The 20,825-nt window shown below is 38.4% G+C and overlaps 1 protein-coding gene across 1 annotated transcript; it reads right to left on the bottom strand.

The window, feature by feature from the left end:
• Positions 1–595: 595 nt before the first annotated feature.
• Positions 596–20,746, bottom strand: zranb1b (zinc finger, RAN-binding domain containing 1b). The gene is made up of 10 exons (XM_028468771.1): positions 20,580–20,746; positions 16,846–17,907; positions 10,683–10,870; positions 9,842–9,995; positions 9,047–9,118; positions 7,835–8,033; positions 6,517–6,637; positions 6,091–6,220; positions 3,731–3,960; positions 596–2,322 (listed from the first exon to the last, which is right to left on the bottom strand). The coding sequence occupies exons 2-10, from the start codon at positions 17,807–17,809 to the stop codon at positions 2,104–2,106; spliced, it is 2,277 nt and encodes a 758-aa protein (XP_028324572.1). The 5' UTR covers positions 17,810–17,907; positions 20,580–20,746; the 3' UTR covers positions 596–2,103.
• Positions 20,747–20,825: the final 79 nt, after the last annotated feature.

Raw genomic sequence — 20,825 nt, 5'->3', positions numbered from 1 at the left:
GAATTGAAGGATTTTACTTGTTTTTTGGTCAAGTTAAAATCATGCTTTTTGATTGGCCGTCCTCACTTATGGCGTGTTGGAATTTTCATACTTTTGTTTTTTCTCTCCATTTCTTATTAAAAAGCGTTTTTAAGAAGTTGGTGTGTTATGTATGTTTTTAGGAGTTAGTAATGATTCAAAGGTAGAATTTGAAGGGTTTTCCTTGTTTTTTGGTCAGGTTAAAATCATGCTTTGTTTGCCTCGAGTTTGATTGCACGTCCTACATTTTGGAAGGCCGTCCTACTCATGGTGTAGTGGAATTTTCATATTTTTGTTTCTTTCTATTTCTTATTAAAAGGTGTTCTAATAAGTTGATGTGTTAAATATAGCATGTTTTTAGGAATTATGTATGATTCACAGGTAGAATTTGAATGGTTTTACTTTGTTTTTTGGTCGAGTTGCCATCATGCTTTGCTTTCCTCCATTTTGAATTGTAGTCCTCCATTCTGATAGGCCGTTATTTGCAGTCTTGATTATTTTTAAACTTGTGGTTAGTTATTATTCAGGTCAAAAATACAAACACAGGCACCAGTTTGGTTGGACATTCAAAAAAGGCTTTTCTTTATTTCCTTTTTTCTTTGCCTGTTTTTTTTTTTTTTTTTTTTGCACAACACTCCGTTTAGTGTGGTCAGGCCTAAATCCACAAACCGTTATAGTCACGGCTGTAACTGTTGCATAAATACAAAGCGACATACAGGTGGTGCTCAAAGCAGGTATGACTCGAATGACACGAAAGAGGTTACATTACGCCATGGCGAGAAGAAACAAAAAGAAATGCAAACATTCACATTGAGGAAAAAGAAAAAAACAAACAAAATGTGAAGCACAAAGGTTTTTCTTCGTCTTCCGTTTTCTCTCAGCTTTGGTTTTAAGAGTTGTGATCCCTCGCGGTCAAAAGATGAGTTCGTGTAATGACGACAGATGAGCTTTACAAGGAGGTGGGAGGAGTCTGACAACAAAATACTAGAAGGAACAAACAGGAAGTCAGTGATTAGACAAGGTGTGATTTTGAAATGAGGGGTAGGTTTTTTTTTTTTTATCTCCTGCGTGTGTTCGCTCAGAAATAAAGCACCAGGCATCCAGATGAGGTACAAAATATCCAACACACGCAACAAAAACATAAGTAAACTCTTCACTGATGGTCATGATTGCTTCGCTTAACACTGCAACCGTTTGTGTGCAACATGCCTTCATTGAAACTGAGGAAATCAATCATGAACCCAAATACAAAGGAAATCTTAAACATACTGAAAAGCTCTTTAAGTTTTCCAAACAATAAATAGATTGAATAAATTCAAAAGAGAAAAACAAATAAAACACACTTGCGCACACATACGTAACTTCTCAGTAAATGTCAGTCTGAGAAAAGGTAAACCAAGAACCCATGAATGTTATTAGTGTGCCAAACTGTAGTGAGTGGAGACGTAAGAAAGGGAAACGCCTCCCTTTTTCAAGAGCTTCATATACGACCTCATTTCAAGCAACAATAATATATCCATATAGAAATGTATTCATCAAAATGTACAGTGCTTCTTAATAATACGGATTGAAGTCATTAATGCTTTACAGTCTGTGGTTTTTCTAAAGATATTAATATTGGATTCGTCCCTGCCCGTTCAAAAAAACACCAAATGCTAAACAAGCTAACCCATTAACAACTGGGGGAAAAAAAACAAAGTTCAATTTTGGAAGTGTGCTTAGTCAGTGCCCGTATTCAACAGATAGAAAGTGTTGATTTAAATGTATGCTGGTATATTTCCTTAAACTACTTTGTTTTTTTTTCTTCTTCTTCAAACAACCACATGCATTTACATTTATGATGAATAAAGGCTTTTTGTTTCTTTATATCTCAAAGTGGATTTGCATTGGTAAACCTTAGGAGTTGGTTTTATGTCAAAGGTTAACTGATGGAGCCTCTACAGTTGGTGGAGGCGTTCACAGTTTGTCCGTGTCAGGAAAAAGAAAAGCCCAAAAAAGATGAACCATAGGGGAAAAAAGGTAACGAGTAAAGGATTGGAGGAGGAGCTCTGCCCCGCAGACCCGCCTCCCTCCACTTCAGTTCTGTCACTCGTCGTCGTCGTCTTCCTCCTCCTCGCCGTCGGACAGTGATGCGCAGGGTCGGATCTGCCGGTAGCCATCCAGCCACTTTTCCACCATCTGGGTGACCAGTGGGTGGTTGCGACGGCGGGAGCTTTTCTGCAGGGCCACCAGAACGCCGCCCTCCGTCACACAACAGTCCAACCATTCCCGCAGCAGCTTCTCCTGCTGCTCCTCGTTACCCATCTGAAAAAGAAGAAGAAGAGGAGTAAACACAAAGAATGAACATATGACTGTCGCCTAAAGCACTTTCATTACGACTTGCTGTTTTATTGACAGAGCTAATTCATTTAATACGTCTATAACCTTTCCACTGAGTCACCTGCTGCTCAAGTTGTTCTACCAACTAAAGCAGTGGTTCTCTTCTGTGAATCTTTGATACCCACATTTATTTATTTATCCATCTGAATAATATTTACTGTTATCCAGGAAGTTTATTATTATTTGCACCATAGTATATAGTCATTTTAAAGATGTAAATCCTTAAATCCTTGTTAAATAGGAAATAAAATGGATTAAAAGTGACCGGAAACAGTGGTGAAATAGGGTTTTAAAAACCACAGAAATTGTTTAAACAATTGTTTTCCAAGTTATCAATTGAGGATTGTATGCTAGTAGTAGACTAAGATAAAGTAAAAATAAAGCAGAAGGTTGTTGGTTTCTCTGAGGCTGGGATATTTTAAGTGGAAAGTGGAAAAAATTTGCAGAAAAGGCATTGAAATTTGATGGAGAAGTGGCAAAAATGGGAGTAATGTAGGAAAATGCATTAAAAGGAGCAAAAACATGGCAAGAAAATGTGATGAAAATGGTAAGTTTGTTATAGTTGAAAAAAAAAGGATAAAAATAAGCTCAAATTGTTAAAAAAAAAAAATATATATATTCTTAGTTTCTTGAAGTCCTCTGGTGACCCCTGAACTAAAATACATCCTGATAAAGTTTTACCATTTGTGCAAGCTGAGTTGGACAGCTTTAGTTTTTAAAGATTGCTAATCAGCAGAGCGCCCTGAGGTAAACAAAAGCCTGTGTATAGATTCAGTTAGTCTTTATCACAAGTTGGACGACAAACTAACGTGTTGACCATTTATGTAAGAACATGTTTTCACAACCTGAGAAAAGTCATTGGTCGGTAAGCACTCAAAAAGCCACATTTACATGAGAGCCTTAATCCCTTTTAATTCAGACTAAAAGTTTAATTATATTTAAAAATATTAAAAATCACCTTGTAAACACTTCATTCTGAATGAAAAGGGCAATTCCCAATTAAACTTCAATCCGAATGAAGCGGCTGGTTTATTCGAATGGAATAATCCCTTGATCTTGTAAGCGTTTATTTCCACTTTAAATGAATTCCGTGCTAGTGACGACATAATCCAAGATGACCGCCAAAGCAAGCGTTGGACTCGGGATGTATCTGAAAATGAATTGCCCCTTGGGGATAAATAAAGTTTTCTGAATCTGAATCTAAAGCTGAAATAAATGAATTACTATTTCCATGTAAACACTAAGCAGAATACTTTAATTCCAATTTTTTTTAATTCAGTATAAATAATTCTGAACTAAACAAACATGTAACCATGGCCAATGAGGTCTTTACCTCCTGCGCTGAGAGGAAGTGGATGTGAAGCAGCTTCCTCTCGCTGTCCACGAGCGGCAAGAACGTCACCGTCACGTCATCGTCTGTGTTGAGGTTGGCGCCTGCGCCGCGATTGTCGAAGCCGTCGTTTTCCATGGCCACCAGCGCCGAGAAGTGGCCCCGCGTGTAGCCCAGGGCTATGGGGCTCTTCCAGCAAAAACTCTGCTCCCACAAAAGGGGCAAGTAAACACCTGGGGGAGCAACACACACACACACACACACACACACACACACACACACACACACACACACACACACACACACACACACACACACACACACACACACACACACACACACACACACACACACACACACACACACACACACACACACACACACACACACACACACACACACACACAGTAATAATATCTTTTCATATTTGCGTGTGTTCTGTAACTTTCAGATGGAATAAAACATCAAAGTTTTAAGGTGCATTAATAAACCCTTAATCAAGCAGACACTAAATCAGTGGTTCCCAACCTTTTTTGGGTCGTGAACCCATTTTGATATCACAACCTGGCAACCCCAGAGACATTTTGTTTCTTATTGAATTACCTTTTGATCATGTTTGTAACCAGGATTAGTGTACAGCTCAGATATTCTTACACTGAATTTTTAAAAACTAGATTTATATTTGAGAAGGTAAAAGATAAATAAATACATAGATATAATTTTCATTAGTATTTTCTTTATCAATTAATAGACCAGTAGTTCTTTTTCTCTAAAATTAAGTGAATTTGGATCATGTTTGTTGTACTATTTTACAAATACGAAGTAGCCAGGATTAGTACACAAAGTGACTTTTTTCATACTACATTTTATTTGAACTAGATATATTATATTTGAAAAAGTGAAAGTATAGAATACAGTTGTTTGAGATTGCGTGTGGTATATTAAATTGGAAAAATAATTATTACTTAAGTTCTTTGAGTTTTCTGCTTCTTCGTGCACTGTACTGTATATCTATTTCTGTGATATTATGTATTGTTTTGTTTTTTTTCTCAACTGTGCAAAATAATTAAAATTCAAAATGTAAAAATGTCATTTCAATCAGTCATTTAAATTTTTTTTTAATTTATTATTACTGGGGACCCCACATTGGGTCATGACCCCAAGGTTGGAAAACCACAACAAGAGACAGGACAGATGTAATATATTGATGTAAAATGTTTCTTTAAAAATGCACCAGATTATCTGTGATTCAGCAGTAACTTTTTCTCTTAGAATAAACCTTGTTATGCTGTAAATATGTATGAAGGACCTTGCTGATTAAACACTGTTGCAGATAGCATAAAAGCATTGGTGTCTCATATTTCTTTTGGTCCACAATGTACAAAGCAGCTCCCCTGCCTCTTGAAAAGCAGCGTAACCGACACCACGTTGTAGAGAAGCCCGTGTTCAGCTGCTCTGCTAAAGTAACCATAACCACTGTGTTTCACTGGGTTCACTTGGTCACCACTAACTAAAGCTGTGCCTCGCCCTCTCTGTGGGCGCTCCTCACTCTGTGTTTCAGCTCCTGGCAACAGTAAATCACTAAATGATCCATTAAACAGGCTTCGCTGCAGAGTTTCGGCCCCTTACAGAGCATTTCATCATCCCCGGAGCAGCTTCAGTCAGCAGACAAATTGGACCCAGACTGGGTTTTACTTTTTACAACTTACAGTAAAAAAAACAACAGAGTAGAAGGTAGACCCTGCGTGTGCTGACCGTACACAGACTCTGATGGCTTACATGTGTTTAGACACAAAAAACATGACACACCCTTTGTTTTTGGCTTTTTAAAGTCACAGACAACATAATAAGGCTTAAATTACAGCTATTAGACAGTTAACAAGATCAGATAATTCAGCCTGTTCTGCAGAAAGACAATCTAGTATTTTCTAGGGCTGTAGTCAAATAAAAGAAATGGTTGGTCGACCAAGACTATGGCACACATAGCGATTATTCAAGCTTTGACCAGAACTCAACAAAGCAAAAGTTAAACCTACAGGTCCAACAGACATTAGGTACTGTATGTATATCCGTGCCTGACCTGAAACCGACATTTAAAAACAATTTTTTTCCTCATACAAATGACATATTTATGTTTGTTTTAGTGGTAAGACTGCTTTTAATAATAAACAATTGTTAATGTCAACATCAGATCAGCGCACGGGGAAGCAAGCGCACGTCAAACACAGGTGCGCATGCACATGTTTAATCCTTATCACCTAGATAAGTGCATTGCATTTTTTTTTTTTGCTGGTCGACCAATGAACATCTTGGTCTTCTCCTGTTTCTTTTCTACTATTTGACAAAAAAAACTCAATGCTCACCTTGAAAGCGGGTGTACCCGAGTGTTTCTCCACGGAAACTTTTGTAATACTTCACTCCGTAGACGATAATGGGCCTCCGAAGTATGTGTGCAAGAACAAAAATGTGGGTTTGCTCCAAGCTTGATCCTGGCTGTGAGAGGGACGAAAAGAAGAAGAAAAAAAACCCACTCAAACAATGTAAATGGATTTTTAACTGCTGTGAAATTACCCCCAGTCTACTCCAAGTCCTAAAACATAAACGCACTAAGCTTTCACACCCACATACACAAACGGCATGCCTGAGTAGTTTGTCAGTGAGGTCACAGCAGGAGACAGAGAAGTGTTGATGCACTTACACTGAGCATTAGTACAGAGCACTAAAGCTTCTGGTACAATTAGCCCGTCTCACCAATGCTAAGGTGTGCGTTTGCATTAGTGTGTGGGTACCTGGCTGGCGAGGGACAGGATGAAAGCCCAGTCTTCCTGCCACTGCTCCTCTCGCAGAGAAAAGTGAAGACCAAAGCTCTGGGAATACCAGGATTCCCATTCCTTCCAGCGTGTGTAAAACCTGTACACAAGTACACAGACCGGTGTGATTATCTAACCTTTGCACAGGAAGGCGTGTGACTCCTATAGCCTGTAGTTCTTCATCTTTAGTGAAAATTCAGTTGCCTGTAACTGCTTATCACACCGTCATAATTCTCTAGCAGAACAATTTCTTCATACCAACAGATATGAGTCACACGGAGGAGTCGTGTTTGTAGAAAGTCCTTTGGTTTGCAGAAAGATTTGAAACTCAATACTAAAAAGATGTATTTATTATTGATTATTTATTTCACATGCCTGGAGAGAAAAGTTTGACATAAAGCTTCAAACACAACAGTTTGAAAATATTAAACCTCCTGTGGAGAGGTAGGAAACTGTTAAAACGTATAGGGGCGTGCATTGCCATGAAACTGACAATATGTTACGATTCACGACCAGATATATTGCGATACGAAACAATGCGATATATGTTGCGATATCAATAATTATAAATTGTCGCCTGGATTTCAAATGGGATCCCCTGAAATGTCTAATTTGTAACAATAAAAAAAAAAAATACTGATTAAAAATATATTTCTTAAATGTTTTAATTATTATTCTTGTTTAAATTATAACACCACACACACAAAACAATCTAAAACAACTGCATTATTTTACTTTCTGAAATATAAATCTAGTTTAAACTTTATCGTGGTATATATCGTTATAAAAAAATAGTCCATGATTTTTTTCCATATCACCCAGCACCACTCTCACCAAACTTTAACACTAAATATAAATCTGCTCTACAAAGTCAAAACTTTAAACCTCATTAAAAAACTGTCTCTTCCTACTTGGACTGTTGCACACAACTATGTGTGCTAGCAATAAAACTATGGATTTGGAGCAAAAATGTCGACCTCAAGTGAAAACCACGTCCCCTTGTACCAATGCCATCAAACTGAGACAAAGGGAATGGAGAGATTCAGCCTCCAAAGCAAAAACATAATCTTTTGTAAACATTTCAGCAGGAGAATGACAAGTTGTGTAAAACCTGAATGCCTGGTCTGCAGTGCATTAATAATACAGTACCTCACCAGCACAACAAGCTTAGGTTGCAGTGAATGTTTCGGTTAATGTTTGCTGCCTTATGTCAGTCATTTATAATCAAGTTGTTTTAACATGATTGAGAGCGGATGGAAATGCTCAAAACTCATATATTCACCCCTGCGATATTTACCAATGAGAGCAGTCGTGTAAACTGTCGTGGAGGGTCTTGCGGAGCACAGAGTCTTTATCGTAGATGCCCCACGTGGCCTGCAGCACCGAGTCCAGGAGGCAGTCACCAGCTGTGCGGTTCCACAAGGCGTACAGTCGACTGTCTAACCTCGTTCCCAGTTCCAGGGACCAGTTGATTATAGGGGACTCTTCTTCAAGTTCTGAACACAGAGGGGGAAGACAAAATGAGAGCTGGAAACCCATAAAGCTTCGAAACGACCAACTAATAAGAAGAATATGTTAAAAAACAAATAAAAACAAAGATAAATGCTGTTTTAAACAAAGAATGCACAACACTTGAGTGTCTCCAAGTATTCCTTCTTGAGACCCACAGCTTGTTTAAAATCAACAGTCACTATATAATTAATATACAGATAAGATATTTTTCCCACTAATAGATAACATAAAGCCATCAGTTACAAAATATGCTACCCTGGTGATGTTTGTCTCTTCTAAGAACACATCTGTAAATAATCTAACCCTAGCTTAGCTGGCTGTGTAGCATTAGCTGTAAAGTTTATGCAATGAGGTGAAAGCAGCTCAGATGTTAGATAAAACGGAAAAAAAAAAAAGTATTTTCTTTCTGAGTAGCTAAGGTATTAGCTATAGTCATAGTCAGCTAATGGGCTAGAGGAGTCATCAGGGCCCACTTTATAGGCTAAGCTGCCACTATTAAAAAAATTATATGTTTTGATTGATCTTAAACTGGACAAATACGTGCGATAGAAATACAAATGCAGTCAAAGAAAAGGTAAGTATTATTTTGTTGTTTATATACAAAGTCAACACAGATTAACTGTTGAGTTTCTCTCTCCAATCAAAGTATGACAGTGAGTGGGAATAGAAAGAATATCCATAGCTTCGTTCTCGTTTGTGACAGATTCCGATCTGCATAAAATACAAATGCTCAAACCTCAACAAACACTCTTTGAATCAAAGAATCCCCAACACTCAATTAGGCTGATTAGTGAAGAATCAACAGTCTCAATAGATAAATACATCAATTGACCAACTAGAGACCAAATAGACCAGCAGAGAAGAAGGGAAATGAGTGTATTACAATGCTTCACTATATTAGGCCTATCAGCCAAACTGTCTGTGGGTTTGGTTCCTGCTGTTGCAACTGTAAATTAGTAATATTTTAATCCAAATTTAGAGAAAGTGAGCATTTTACCTTTTTGGACATCTCTATCAAGAACTTCATCAAACAATTTTTCCTGAACAGCTTGAGGCAAGTCTTCAATATCTGAAACAAAAAAAGGAAAACAATGAGCGATATTACTTATTTCATCATGAATTTTCCTCACAGTCTGATTTAAATTCTCTGTTGGCTCAGTCTAGTCACAGACCTTGTTTTGTCTTTGTGTTCTACTAAAGCCAATGACTTTGACTGTGTGCTCGGAGCTCTTGACACAGTGGCTTATTATTCAGCTAAAGAAATGTGTACAGACACATGGACACTGAACAAGCAGAGTTCCTATTATTGCCACTAGCTGAAGCTTGCATTATTTCTGATTGCCCCGCTTATCTGTGTGCTGAAACACCACAGTTACGACCCACATAAAATAAACTAATACGCTTGTTTGAATAGAAATCTATGCATTTATGAAGTGTGTTTCTGATTAAGATGTTGGCATATTAAGAATACCACAAAAACAGAACCACAGGCCAGAGGTCATCAGCTTTTGCTGTTTGTAACAAATAGAAAACCAAAGCATTACGTCCCCTTCAGTCTAAACAAAAAGTAATTTCATGCACAAGTGACCAAAATTTGCATTTCCAAAGCCTGAAGGAAAGACTGAATTAATTTAACTTAGCTACAGAGTTTTAATTCAGCCTTGTATGATAAGAACACCTACAGCTTCTGAGCTCCTTCAAAGCACTTTCTTATGTGGGTTTGTGAAGAAAAATAATAACTAAACAAGTGGTTTATTTTCAGTTTTTGTTTGCTTGTTGATGAAATGCTAACCTGCGGGCAGAGTGAAAGTCACCAGGTCAGTGAGGAAGTAACAGGTGAAGTCTCCTTTCCGCTGGTGCACGGATGCAGCCACCTCACGTCGAATCTGCTCCGTTAGCTCCGGACACACCATGGCTGGAATGCACTTGGCGGCCTGTTGGGACACCTGCAGAGCGGAGGAGATTAGACAAAAAAGAAAAACTCACTTAAAAGCGTCTGAAAACACAGGAAGAGCACATCAAACGCAAAAGGATGCTCATTTGTGAACCAAAAATCTCTACAAAATTAATCATTTTTTAGTACGGTACATTGCCTGAATGCTGTGGTCTGCTTCACCAAATCTTAGCATTTGAAGCATGTTCCAGAATTTCCTTGAAAGAGAGCTTCTTAATCTCAATGGGACTTTTCCGGTTGAGTAAAGGTTCAAATAAATGAATGTTGAGGGCTTGATCAGGTGTTTGCTTTCTATCCTCACTCGACAAAAACTGGAGAAAAGACAGACTGGGATGATAACTGCATGTGCAATAATCTGGTACAACTCTGTGAAAATAGAGCTGGAAACAACCACAGCACATGCACATGAGTCAAGCTCATAGCTCAAGATAAATACCAGCAGCAAATACACACCCAGGTACAATACTTAGGGGTACCATAAAAAGCTAAAAGCACAACAACGCACACATTTTAGTCCTTGATAAATATATACTGTAGCCTATTTTTGAATACATGAAACAATAATGATTCATTTTAAGAACTATCCTTTGAGTGCACCAAAGAATTGCAGCAATTTTATGGCCAAAGGTTATAAGTCATTTTTAGTAGAGTCCTTCTCCTCTTGGTTCTTTCTACTGACCTCCGTGAGCAGCACAGCCAACATGTCCTGCCTTTGAAAGCGGATAGCGAGGTGAACCAGCGTGAAGCCGTCATCGAACGCAGACGGCCGATTTAACAATCGGACCTCGCCTGACGTAAGCTGCCGTGCGATGTCGCCTCCTGACGACTTGTAGGCCTCTACGGCTGCGAGGTCTCCTTCAACAACACCTTGAAGACAAGAAGGAGGAAGAAAAAGAGAGTTCACAAAGAGTTAATGATGGCACCGAGTAACTAAACCCCTACTTTCTGCTGAGCTGCCACGAGGGGAGAAATTTAAAAACTACCTTGACAAATACTACACTCACACACACACACACACACACACACACACACACACAATTCAAACATGAAGCTGCACACACAACACTACACACATTATCACTGGCGTTCGCTGCTTACACACACGCAGGAAGACGCACACACGCGACAAGACAATCCGCTCACACAGAGAGACAGACGGGAATACACACATCATGTGTCTGTAAAAACACAGATAGCTTGATAAACCCTCTGATTAGCGCAGAATCTGCTCAACAACTTCACCGCTAAAGAAAGCCGTTCTTCATTAGAACTGTCAATCAATGCTCACTGAGAAATGTGATTGGAGGAAAACTTCCTCCCTCCTCTCAGCTTTTATAGAAGACAGTGAAAGTTTATGACACAGGGGAATCTTGAAGAAACTGTTTCAGCCAATAATAAAATTCCCTTGTAATAGCCGGCGTTCAACCCTTAGAGGCCATTAAATCTGACATTTCACAACTAAATACGCAAAATTAAAATACTCGAGACTAGGATTAATAAACAGCACTACTTAATACCCAAGTACATATGTATTCAGCAGAAAAAGTGGGTTTGGGGTTAAGTTACTTTTGAAAGAAGGAAACTTTTACTTAAAAGTTAATAGCTTTAGACACAGGCCATGGTAGCTCAATGTATCCACCCTATACTTTTTAATTATGACTGTAATGCCTTCCTTGTCTGGTGAGGTTAATGCATAAAATACAAGAAATATTAATTAAATTGACTGCCATTTGTAGCTCTAAATGCTACAGGAATTATATAAATATTTAATAAATTTGTGGTATAAATGAACTTAAAGGGTACCTGGTTAAAATGTGTTTATTGTATTACCAACAAACTTTTTGGAGTGCAATTGAGACAGCCATCACCCGTTGTGCGTCATGTACAGTATCCAAATACTGTAAATGTGAAGTATGTTTGTTCCAATGGTCTCCATATGCAGTTAGTTACACACTTTTGGAATGTTAAGATATGAATAATAGTTGTTGTTTTTAAGATCCCAGTTTGAGAACCACTGTTTTATCACAGAGATGAGGCGATCAAGTCAAATCTACAGTATCACTCCCAAGAGTAAAACACATTATATTTGCACAAATAGAGAAGCTACATTCAGTAGGATGAAAGAAAAAAGTTAATAGTAAAAAACAATTTCAAAATTTAAAATTTCAAGAGAAGAAAATCAAGACAGAAAAAAGGCAAGTCTTTGGTAACAAGATGTTAGATTTTATTTTTCATCGATAAAAATAATTTAGTTAATTGATAGATTTGCATCGTGACTTTGTACAACACAATAAAAAAAATGGGTGCAACCTCGTTCAAGGGACATTAGATGCATGAGCACAATGTTTGATGCAATGCAATGACCAGCGCATTGTGCTTTGAGACTTAAGAGACTTTGAAGTGAGGTGGAATAATAATAAAGGGGTGAAAACTGATCTGTCCCGGTCTCGTTCCACCCTGACCTACTCTCTAGGCTCATATCCTACACCAGCATGGATAAAGAAAGCACTGGGTATAGAAAGAATACCTGCACTTATTTATGTCATATTTCAGCTGAAGAAAACTATAATAAATGTGCAGTTTTCTGTTTTGTTTGCTTCTTTTTTCATCTTGTTTGTAAATGTGTTTACCAACAGAAAAAATGTCCCTCCAGGTATAAATACCATTCTAGTCACTTTTACTTAATAATTATTATGTAGGAAAGATTGTCATTAGGACTGTGACGATATCTAGATACAGGGATATATCGCAATATTTTTTTCGCACAATCGATTATTGATATGCTCACGTTAAGTGTCGTTTTTTTTTTAAAACCTTTCCTGCTTTTTGTGCAGGTACGTCTTCACAGAAATGTTGTCACTGTTTGTTAAAGAAACCAATATTTTATTTACTGGAATATTGCACTATAATGGTGTCACTGGTAAGAAAGACCCTATTTTTCTTTTACAGAAAGATACTTATACATTACATTGGTATGTTGACACTTATTTACAGAAATGTTGCACTAAAATAGTGTCACTGTTCATAGGACACTTTTTTAATTTATTGTCTTTCAGAAATATAAAATTTAAAAAAAGATTCTCGTTATGTCATAGATTAATTTCTGACCAATATATCGATAATCGAAGTATAGTGAGATAATCGTTATCGCGAGCTTTGTAGCGTGTATCGTGAGGTACCCAGAGGTTCCCACCCCTAGTTGTCGTTACAGTGAAAGGAAAACAAACCTTCCTCTCAGATAAATTACTCCTGAATGCTCAGAAGGAGCCATGTATTACAGTGACCAAAATGTTGTGTGAAAATACAAATAACACATTTGAGCTTTTACATTTAAAGACTAAAATGAAAACAGTCAATGACGATAAGAAGAGGAATTTAAAAAAAAAAGTGTTGTCAAACAGGTTATAGCCATAATATTCTACTTCTGAAATACCATCTAAAACCAGACTAACCCATGTAGTAGAGTTTATTTTATTCCAGCGCTATTCAAATGTGTTCCTTCCATTTCTAGCAGTTACATGAATACGTGACAGCATTAGACACAGCTCAGCCTTTGTTTTCCATTCAAAGGACCACACACAATGCCCAGCTGCAAATTCAGTGTGAGAGGATAGTTCCACCACAGTAAGAGATATGTCGGCAGAGGCAATAATCTGCTATAAAGCCTGCTATACAGCTACTCTATGGACAAAAGTGTGATGACAATATTTTCAAATGCAAATACATTTAAATGAAGTTGGTTCCCTTTTTCAGTGACAGCTTCTACTATTCTTGGAAGGCTTCCTATGAGATGCAGGAGTGTTTCTGTGGGAACTCGTGTCCATTCCTTTTGTCGATCGTTTCTGAAGTCAGCTACTGAATTGGATGCTACACGCAATCTTTGTTCCACTTTATCTTATGTAAATGCCAGTGGAATCGTGATACGGCGATTATGTTCATTTGTGTCTTTGCGGCCGTTGACCTTGCTGCGATTCTTAAACACTTCTACGAGCTAATAAATAAAACCTAAGGTGACCGTGGAATATCAAGCAGGGATGAAATTTCACGACTTATCTTATTATTGCAAAGGTGGCTCCCTATCACCGATCCAAGATTGTGCTTGATTTTTTACAACTTTGGCATCTGATTAAAACACCTAACCTCATTAATTACCAGGTGTGGCCAAATACTCCCGTCCATATACTAGTGTTTATATACTCCTTATCATAATTGGTCACATAGCTTAGGCCAGGGGTGTCTTAGCCATTTCCACTAAGGGGCCAAATTTTAAGCAGTTTGATGTCAAGAGGAACACGAATTTTAGGTTGGAAAAAAGAGCAATGTCAACATCACTGTGCCCTATAGTTTTTAATATCAGTCTCTGGAGGATCTTCACTTTAAAAATCCTTGATTTTGTGACCAATTTAAATGTAATTTAAAAAAATTGTGTGAATTTGCCTGTAGGAATTTAGTAAAAATTGAGAGGTTTCAGTTTAGTTGTTGTTCACAATAAATTGTTTACTCAAATAGTTCTTTGTCTTCCTCCCATTTCTTCGTTTTGCATTTTGAAGCTCTACCTAGAACCTTCTTAAGATCCCACAGTGCAAAATGCTAATTCCTGCAATTATTCAACTGGTCTTAAAATGTTAATCAGAAGTGTATCTAAAATTGAATTATTTTTTCATTTACACAATGATTCATTATTTCTTTGTCTTTTTTACTTTCTCCAGTGGGCCAAATTGGATGTTGTAAAAAGGCCAAATTTGGCCCCAGGGCCTTGAGTTTGACACATGATGCTTCGACGAATGTAGTGCATTATACATGAACAGTATATCATACTGCTATAATGATGACGAGTGAAGAACAACCTCAACGGAGCAGCTACATATTACTAAATATAAGATAATATTAATAATATAGGATATTATTTTCAGTCTGCATAACTTAGATCCTGTGTTACTGCTTTAAGGGGATCAGGATGGAGGTTTGTTTAGTGTTTGCTCCCACCCTCCCCTGGGCTTCCTCTGACGAGCTCCTGTTTCCTTCCACATTCCTTTAGTGCTCAAACTTTGAATTGCATGTAAGCGTCTTTACATCAACCTCTGATGTGTATCGATCTATAGTGCAATACTCAGAGTAGTCACAACCTAGAAAATATCTGGGTTACTATATCCTGCAGGGAAGGAAGAATTAGGAACGAATGTAGTGAAAAAAGCATAAAAATCATGACTGGAAACACTGGATGTAGCTCGTAAGACATTTTCCAACACGATAAAACTGGCTGTTGTGTGAGGTCTTTTTAAGTACTAAAACATAAGAGAGTGGACCACTAAAACTGCACAAACCCAAACAAGTGTGCATTTAAAGAGACCTCTCATAGAGCTTACAAGACCCAGGCCTTCAGCTTCAGGAATGATAAAAGCTGAACAAGAATGTAAACTTTCGAAAGACAACAACTGGGTAATGAAAAGTGCTGCACCAACAGAGCAATGCAAGAGTCTCTTTACCATATATACATATATATATTATGATCAAAAGAAGCATTGAAATATCTAAACAAATACTCTGCCTGAAAACATGAAGTGAGGTTATGCAGACTATCTCAGGTCATGACACACAGTTTGGGTAGAAGTACGCAGTGCGGCCTCAAAGGTTGTTTTTCTTACACTTCTGTTACATAGGTCAAGGCTATTTCTGATGCAGCATGCAGCAGTAAAACCAAAGCCGTATGGTAACTGAAGCCACTGTTTACAAACGCTACGGCAGGGACACAACTAATGACCATTGGTTTGTCGTAGTCACACAGTCGACAAGTCACAGTAAAAATATTCATTCACCAGCCCAATCGTGAACTGCAGATGTTTCTGCAGATTTTTATGCAAAAGTGTTTGATGCTATTTTCATATAGATAGTATATTATACTCTAAAAATAATTTATATAGTAGAACCACACCCATTTCTAACATAAAAACAAAAAATCTTTTTTTCCTAAAACTCTGGGTTCATACTGGTTTTTTTATAGCGTATCAAATAAATTGTGTTTTTTTGTTGTTATTTGTTTCTTTAAACAAGCCCACACTTTAATGGCCAGGTAATTTTGACCTCTGATAAAACTTTAACCGAGTTCAGGTGTTTTATATTATTAGAATTATTCTCATTTATTTTTTTAGTGTGGTTTAAAGCTGCAGTTCGTGGAATCCTCTCTCCCGTCCGTTTTGAAACCAAAAACGAAACTGAACCTCCCTTACCGGTACCGGCGGACCCTGCACAGTCACAGGGATCCATGAGGACACAAAGCGATCTGTTCCTCCTCAGTATGTTTGAGGCTTTAAACTGTTGCTTCTCTACCTCAGTCTGCCTTTTTCCTCTTGATTTGTTGTGTAACTGTTGTGTCTAAAGCTATTATGGAGACTTTTACTGGAATGTCCATCATTTTATTATTTTGCCTACGCCTTCGCCGCACTCCACCCACCCCTCCTCCCCTCTAGCTAAGGGAAGGTGTCTGAGGAGGAGCGGCCAGTGGCTGAATGCCCGCGTCCCCCAGCAGCTGGATATTCTCTCCCCTGTTTTAATCGTAAAAAAAAGATCTTATAAGATCAAAATAATTTTTAAAAGTTATTTTCCTTGCACCACTTGAATGGGAAAGATGCAGGTTCTCTAACTGCTTTTTTTGCTAAGGGCAAAACATGCACTAACCCAAGGCAACCTTCTATAAATGTAATTGTTTCGTTTCATGTATTTAACTAAAGAAAAAAAAAACAGTCATCAGTTGTTTCTACAATGTTCATCTAAACTACCAAAACAAGACAAAGAATTTAAACATTTAAAGTACTTGATTAAAAAGAGACACTCTTTAAACTCACCCACACATGCATTGAGGAAGAGCCAGTCAGTCCTTCTCAGCCTGTTTTTGATCTGCTTCAGTTTTTTAAAATCTACTTCGAGATCTTCTTTGCTCCCAATCCCAGCTCCTGATGCCAGTTCAATCCTCTGGAAGTCCATATTCAACTCTGACTCTCGTTTTGACATGGGGGGTGATCTTCGACTGCTGCAACAACCCCCGCTCCCCCCTACCACACCAACTCCTTCTATAACAGCGTGGCCAACCACACTCCTCCTGTTGTCCCTGTCCTGTTCGTTTCGATCTGAAGAAGGCTGCTGGCTGGCCAGTTCTGATGCTATGGGCTCAGTCAGCAGACTAATGGGCCTCGGATGGTCACACACCACACACTTGGGTGCTTTGGCCCAGTTCTCATCAGTGCATGCAGTGCAGGTCCAGTGTTGTGTCTGAGTGTTGAGCCTGTTCCGATCATTATATTCCTCACAAGGGTCTGTAGTGGTGGCTGTGGGAGCGGGGCGGCATCCAGACCCAGAGGTCTGAGGGGATTCTGTGGGGCTGCGTGGTTGCTGGGTATGATGCCCCTGATAGGGTACTTGGTGCCCGTGGTGTTGCTGTTGTTGACCCTGCTGTCTCTGACACAGGCACTGGGTGCATCGGATGGCCCGGGGCCAGTTTAGATAGGTGCACATGTGACACGACCACTTGCCACTAGCCGCGGGTGCATCCGCGATGCGAACCCGGGGTCTAGCGCTGGAGTCTGGACAGATGAGTAAGCTGGATCCCCCTTGGGATGGGCTGTTGCTGTGGTCTGCAGGGTCCCACTGATGCAGACAGGCATCCAGGACAGGGCTGCTCTTGAAGGGCTCCTCAGTGATGATGGCACCCCCACTGGGCCTATGAGCGCGGCACATGGTGCACTTGATGGCGGACGGCCAGTTCTCGTATGTGCAGTATTCACAGGCCCACTTGGCAACCAGCTCGGTCATCGTCGCACCACCGGTGTGGAGGGTGTGCGTCCTGCTGGTCAGAGGGGGCTCTCAGCTCAGCGGTCCACTCTCAGGGAGATCACACAGCAAGGACAAGTCTAAAGGTAAATAGAGAAATTACTCAAATGCTTGGACGTCAAACTAAACTCTTGAAACTCATTAGACTGAAACATTTATAAAAACCCTAACCCTAACACATAAAAGGTCTACTTAAGGGACAATGTGAATGCAGCAGCCAAATGTGGAGAACAACCAAGGGTAACAAGAGACAAGGACAAATGGAACCTGACACCCTGCAGGGAAGCACATGACGGGTTGAGACACTTACAGGTGTACTGAAGTTTGGATTCATCTTAAAAGGACGCAGCCACACCTTACTGCCATACTGGTTTCATGTGCAAGACAAATTAAATTTAGTCGCCTATAAGGCATCTCAGGATAAGCTTGGTAGGAACACGGGAGTGTTTACACCACACCTCAAAGTTTATCAATGCACTGTGAGGAATTCAACAAATCTGTGAGACTTGTTGACAAAGCTATAAAACAAAAAGGGAGGTCGGGCTGGAAGAGAGTTTTAAGCCCGGTTGACGGCCTGGGTACACAGGGAGGTTCTTTCAGTCTTTTTTCATTGGATCGAAAATATTTTTCTAATATTATAAATAACTATGAAAATTGGATTACAACCAAAAACAACCATGTTAAATTATATTATTAATTGCACTATTTTTCTTTTAAAACAATATTTTGTAAATCTACAGTTGAAATTATATGATATCCCTTGGCCTTTTTTATACGATTTGTTAAATAACAATTTATATCAGCTTTATTGATTTTTATGTAAAACTAAAATGTGACATCATTGCTTATGACATTATCGAGTTATTTCCAAAATAAAATAAAAAGGATGATGAACTACATGCTTTATTTTATTTTTTAACCAAGGTACTTCAGCAAAAAGGTTGGTTAAAATAAATTAATATCATTCAATAGTTGGTAGGGGTGTCCTGATACGTTATTGATATCGCTATTGGTCCAATATCAGCCAGAAAAACAATATCGGATTTTATCGGACTGCTTCTAAAATCTCTGATAGAAGCGCTCCGATAAGTTTTTGCTGTTTTTGTCCCCACCATATACTGACAGTAAAAAATAACTTAAGTGAATATGAATTGTTGACTATTGTTCTCTGTTTGAGTAACATCGGTTGATCAAGCCTTTTCTAACATTCCACACTGCAAAATAAGTAATAAAAGTTTGTATGATTCGTGCTGATATCGTATCGTATCGATATCGGTATCAGCCAATACTCAAGGCTGCCACATCTGTATTGTATCGGAAGTGAAAAAGTTGTATCGGGACATCCCTAGTAGTTGGTGTGTAATGTGAAGGCAAGTTTAGAGAACAATATAAATGTATAACAACATAATAGGTTGGGATGGGGTGGGTCCAATTTTAGAGTATATCATTTTAGTTTAGCCTTACTGCGAGAAGATCCAAGGTTCAATTCCCAAAATGGATGTGGGACCGTTCCGTTTACTATCTTGAACAGGTTTTTTGGGGGGTTGTTCTCTAGTTCCCTCCTTCAAAAACACTGCCATAGTTTGAAGACAAAAAGCTGCTTAGTTTGAATATAAACCAAGTGTTTCTTTAAGTTTTAACGCAACATGTATGAATAAATCATAACGCCAACCACCATATCTAATTCATGGGGGATTTTCTTTATATTTCAGTACTGAGCCTGCATATTCCTAACCCATGATTCTGTGAATATATGTCTTGACATCCGCTGCACTGCTTCTTGTTACATATTTATGATTGTGTTATATAAGAACATCGCCTTTACATCTTGCACAGTAATGCATCATTTATTCACTCATGGTGAATAGGCTACATTATTATTAAAATAACTTTTGCAGATGACTACTTCTATCAAACAGGAAGCTGTATATATATCTATAATAGCAGAGAAATAGATAGATAGATAGATAGATAGATTGATAATGGCAAATGTTTTCAAATCACAAGTTAAACAAAAACATGAATACATACATTATGTTGACAATGTAATGAATACAGACAATACAATAATCTAAATTGTGTTTTTCCTAACAGAAAGGATTAATTAATTTATTTACCTTAGTAGTTTTGATCTATTTTAGTGAGTTACAGTAACATTTTAAATCGTTTAAAAACCTTAAAATTCAATCCCTGTGAATAAAAAACTTGACCAAGCATAGAATTACATTACCTGCCCAGTTCCTCATTTTTATCATGCAGTAAGAGTCAAAAAGTTGTTACTATTGTCTCGAATTAATTTATGAAAAATAAATAATTGTATTTTAGTGAATGAGTAGAATATATAGTGTTGTCTAAAACATCAGTCTCAAAGAAGCAGCAGATGTCATTGATCTTAAAACGTATTGTGAGTAATTCTTTGGAAGGATAAATATAGTTCATGCTTTTGAAATGAGTTTCTTTAATTTTAGGGGGTAAAGCTAAGGTTAAATACATTGTTTTGGTTTCTTTAATCATCTTGTATCCAGTTTGTGGAGAATGTTGTTGCTATTTGGTGTATCCGGAAATAGAAATAGAGTGAGAGGTTCCGTATCTTGGGGTGAACCGGGTCCTGGTCGTTTGTCAGCTCGGGATTTACAGCAAAAGCTAGCAAGCTACTCGCTAACGATACAGGATTATGTTTTGCCAGTAATCATTCGGTGAGGCCCCCGGGGTGGTTCCACTAAAACACCAGTGTAGCGGAGGAACTCCTTACCTTTGCTGGTCTGTTTACACTCCAAGGTCCCCCCCACTGAGACCAAAACAACCGGTGCTTCCCCCTCCAGGGTCGGAGAATCTCAGCTCACACACTTCCCTCACTTGGACGACACAAGACGCATATTTACTTCGCCGTGTTTCAGCTGACAATCAACGAAGCGAAACCCACCCACCCCCCACCCCTCCCCAAGTCCCAACCCTCAACCCTGAAGTCGTCAATGTTTTAAATCATGTTGACCTCTTC

Source organism: Gouania willdenowi, chromosome 15, assembly GCF_900634775.1.
Source record: "Gouania willdenowi chromosome 15, fGouWil2.1, whole genome shotgun sequence".
NCBI lineage: Eukaryota > Metazoa > Chordata > Actinopteri > Blenniiformes > Gobiesocidae > Gouania > Gouania willdenowi.
The sequence above is the reverse complement of the archived record's forward strand: the minus strand, read 5'-3'. Positions and strand labels throughout refer to the sequence as shown.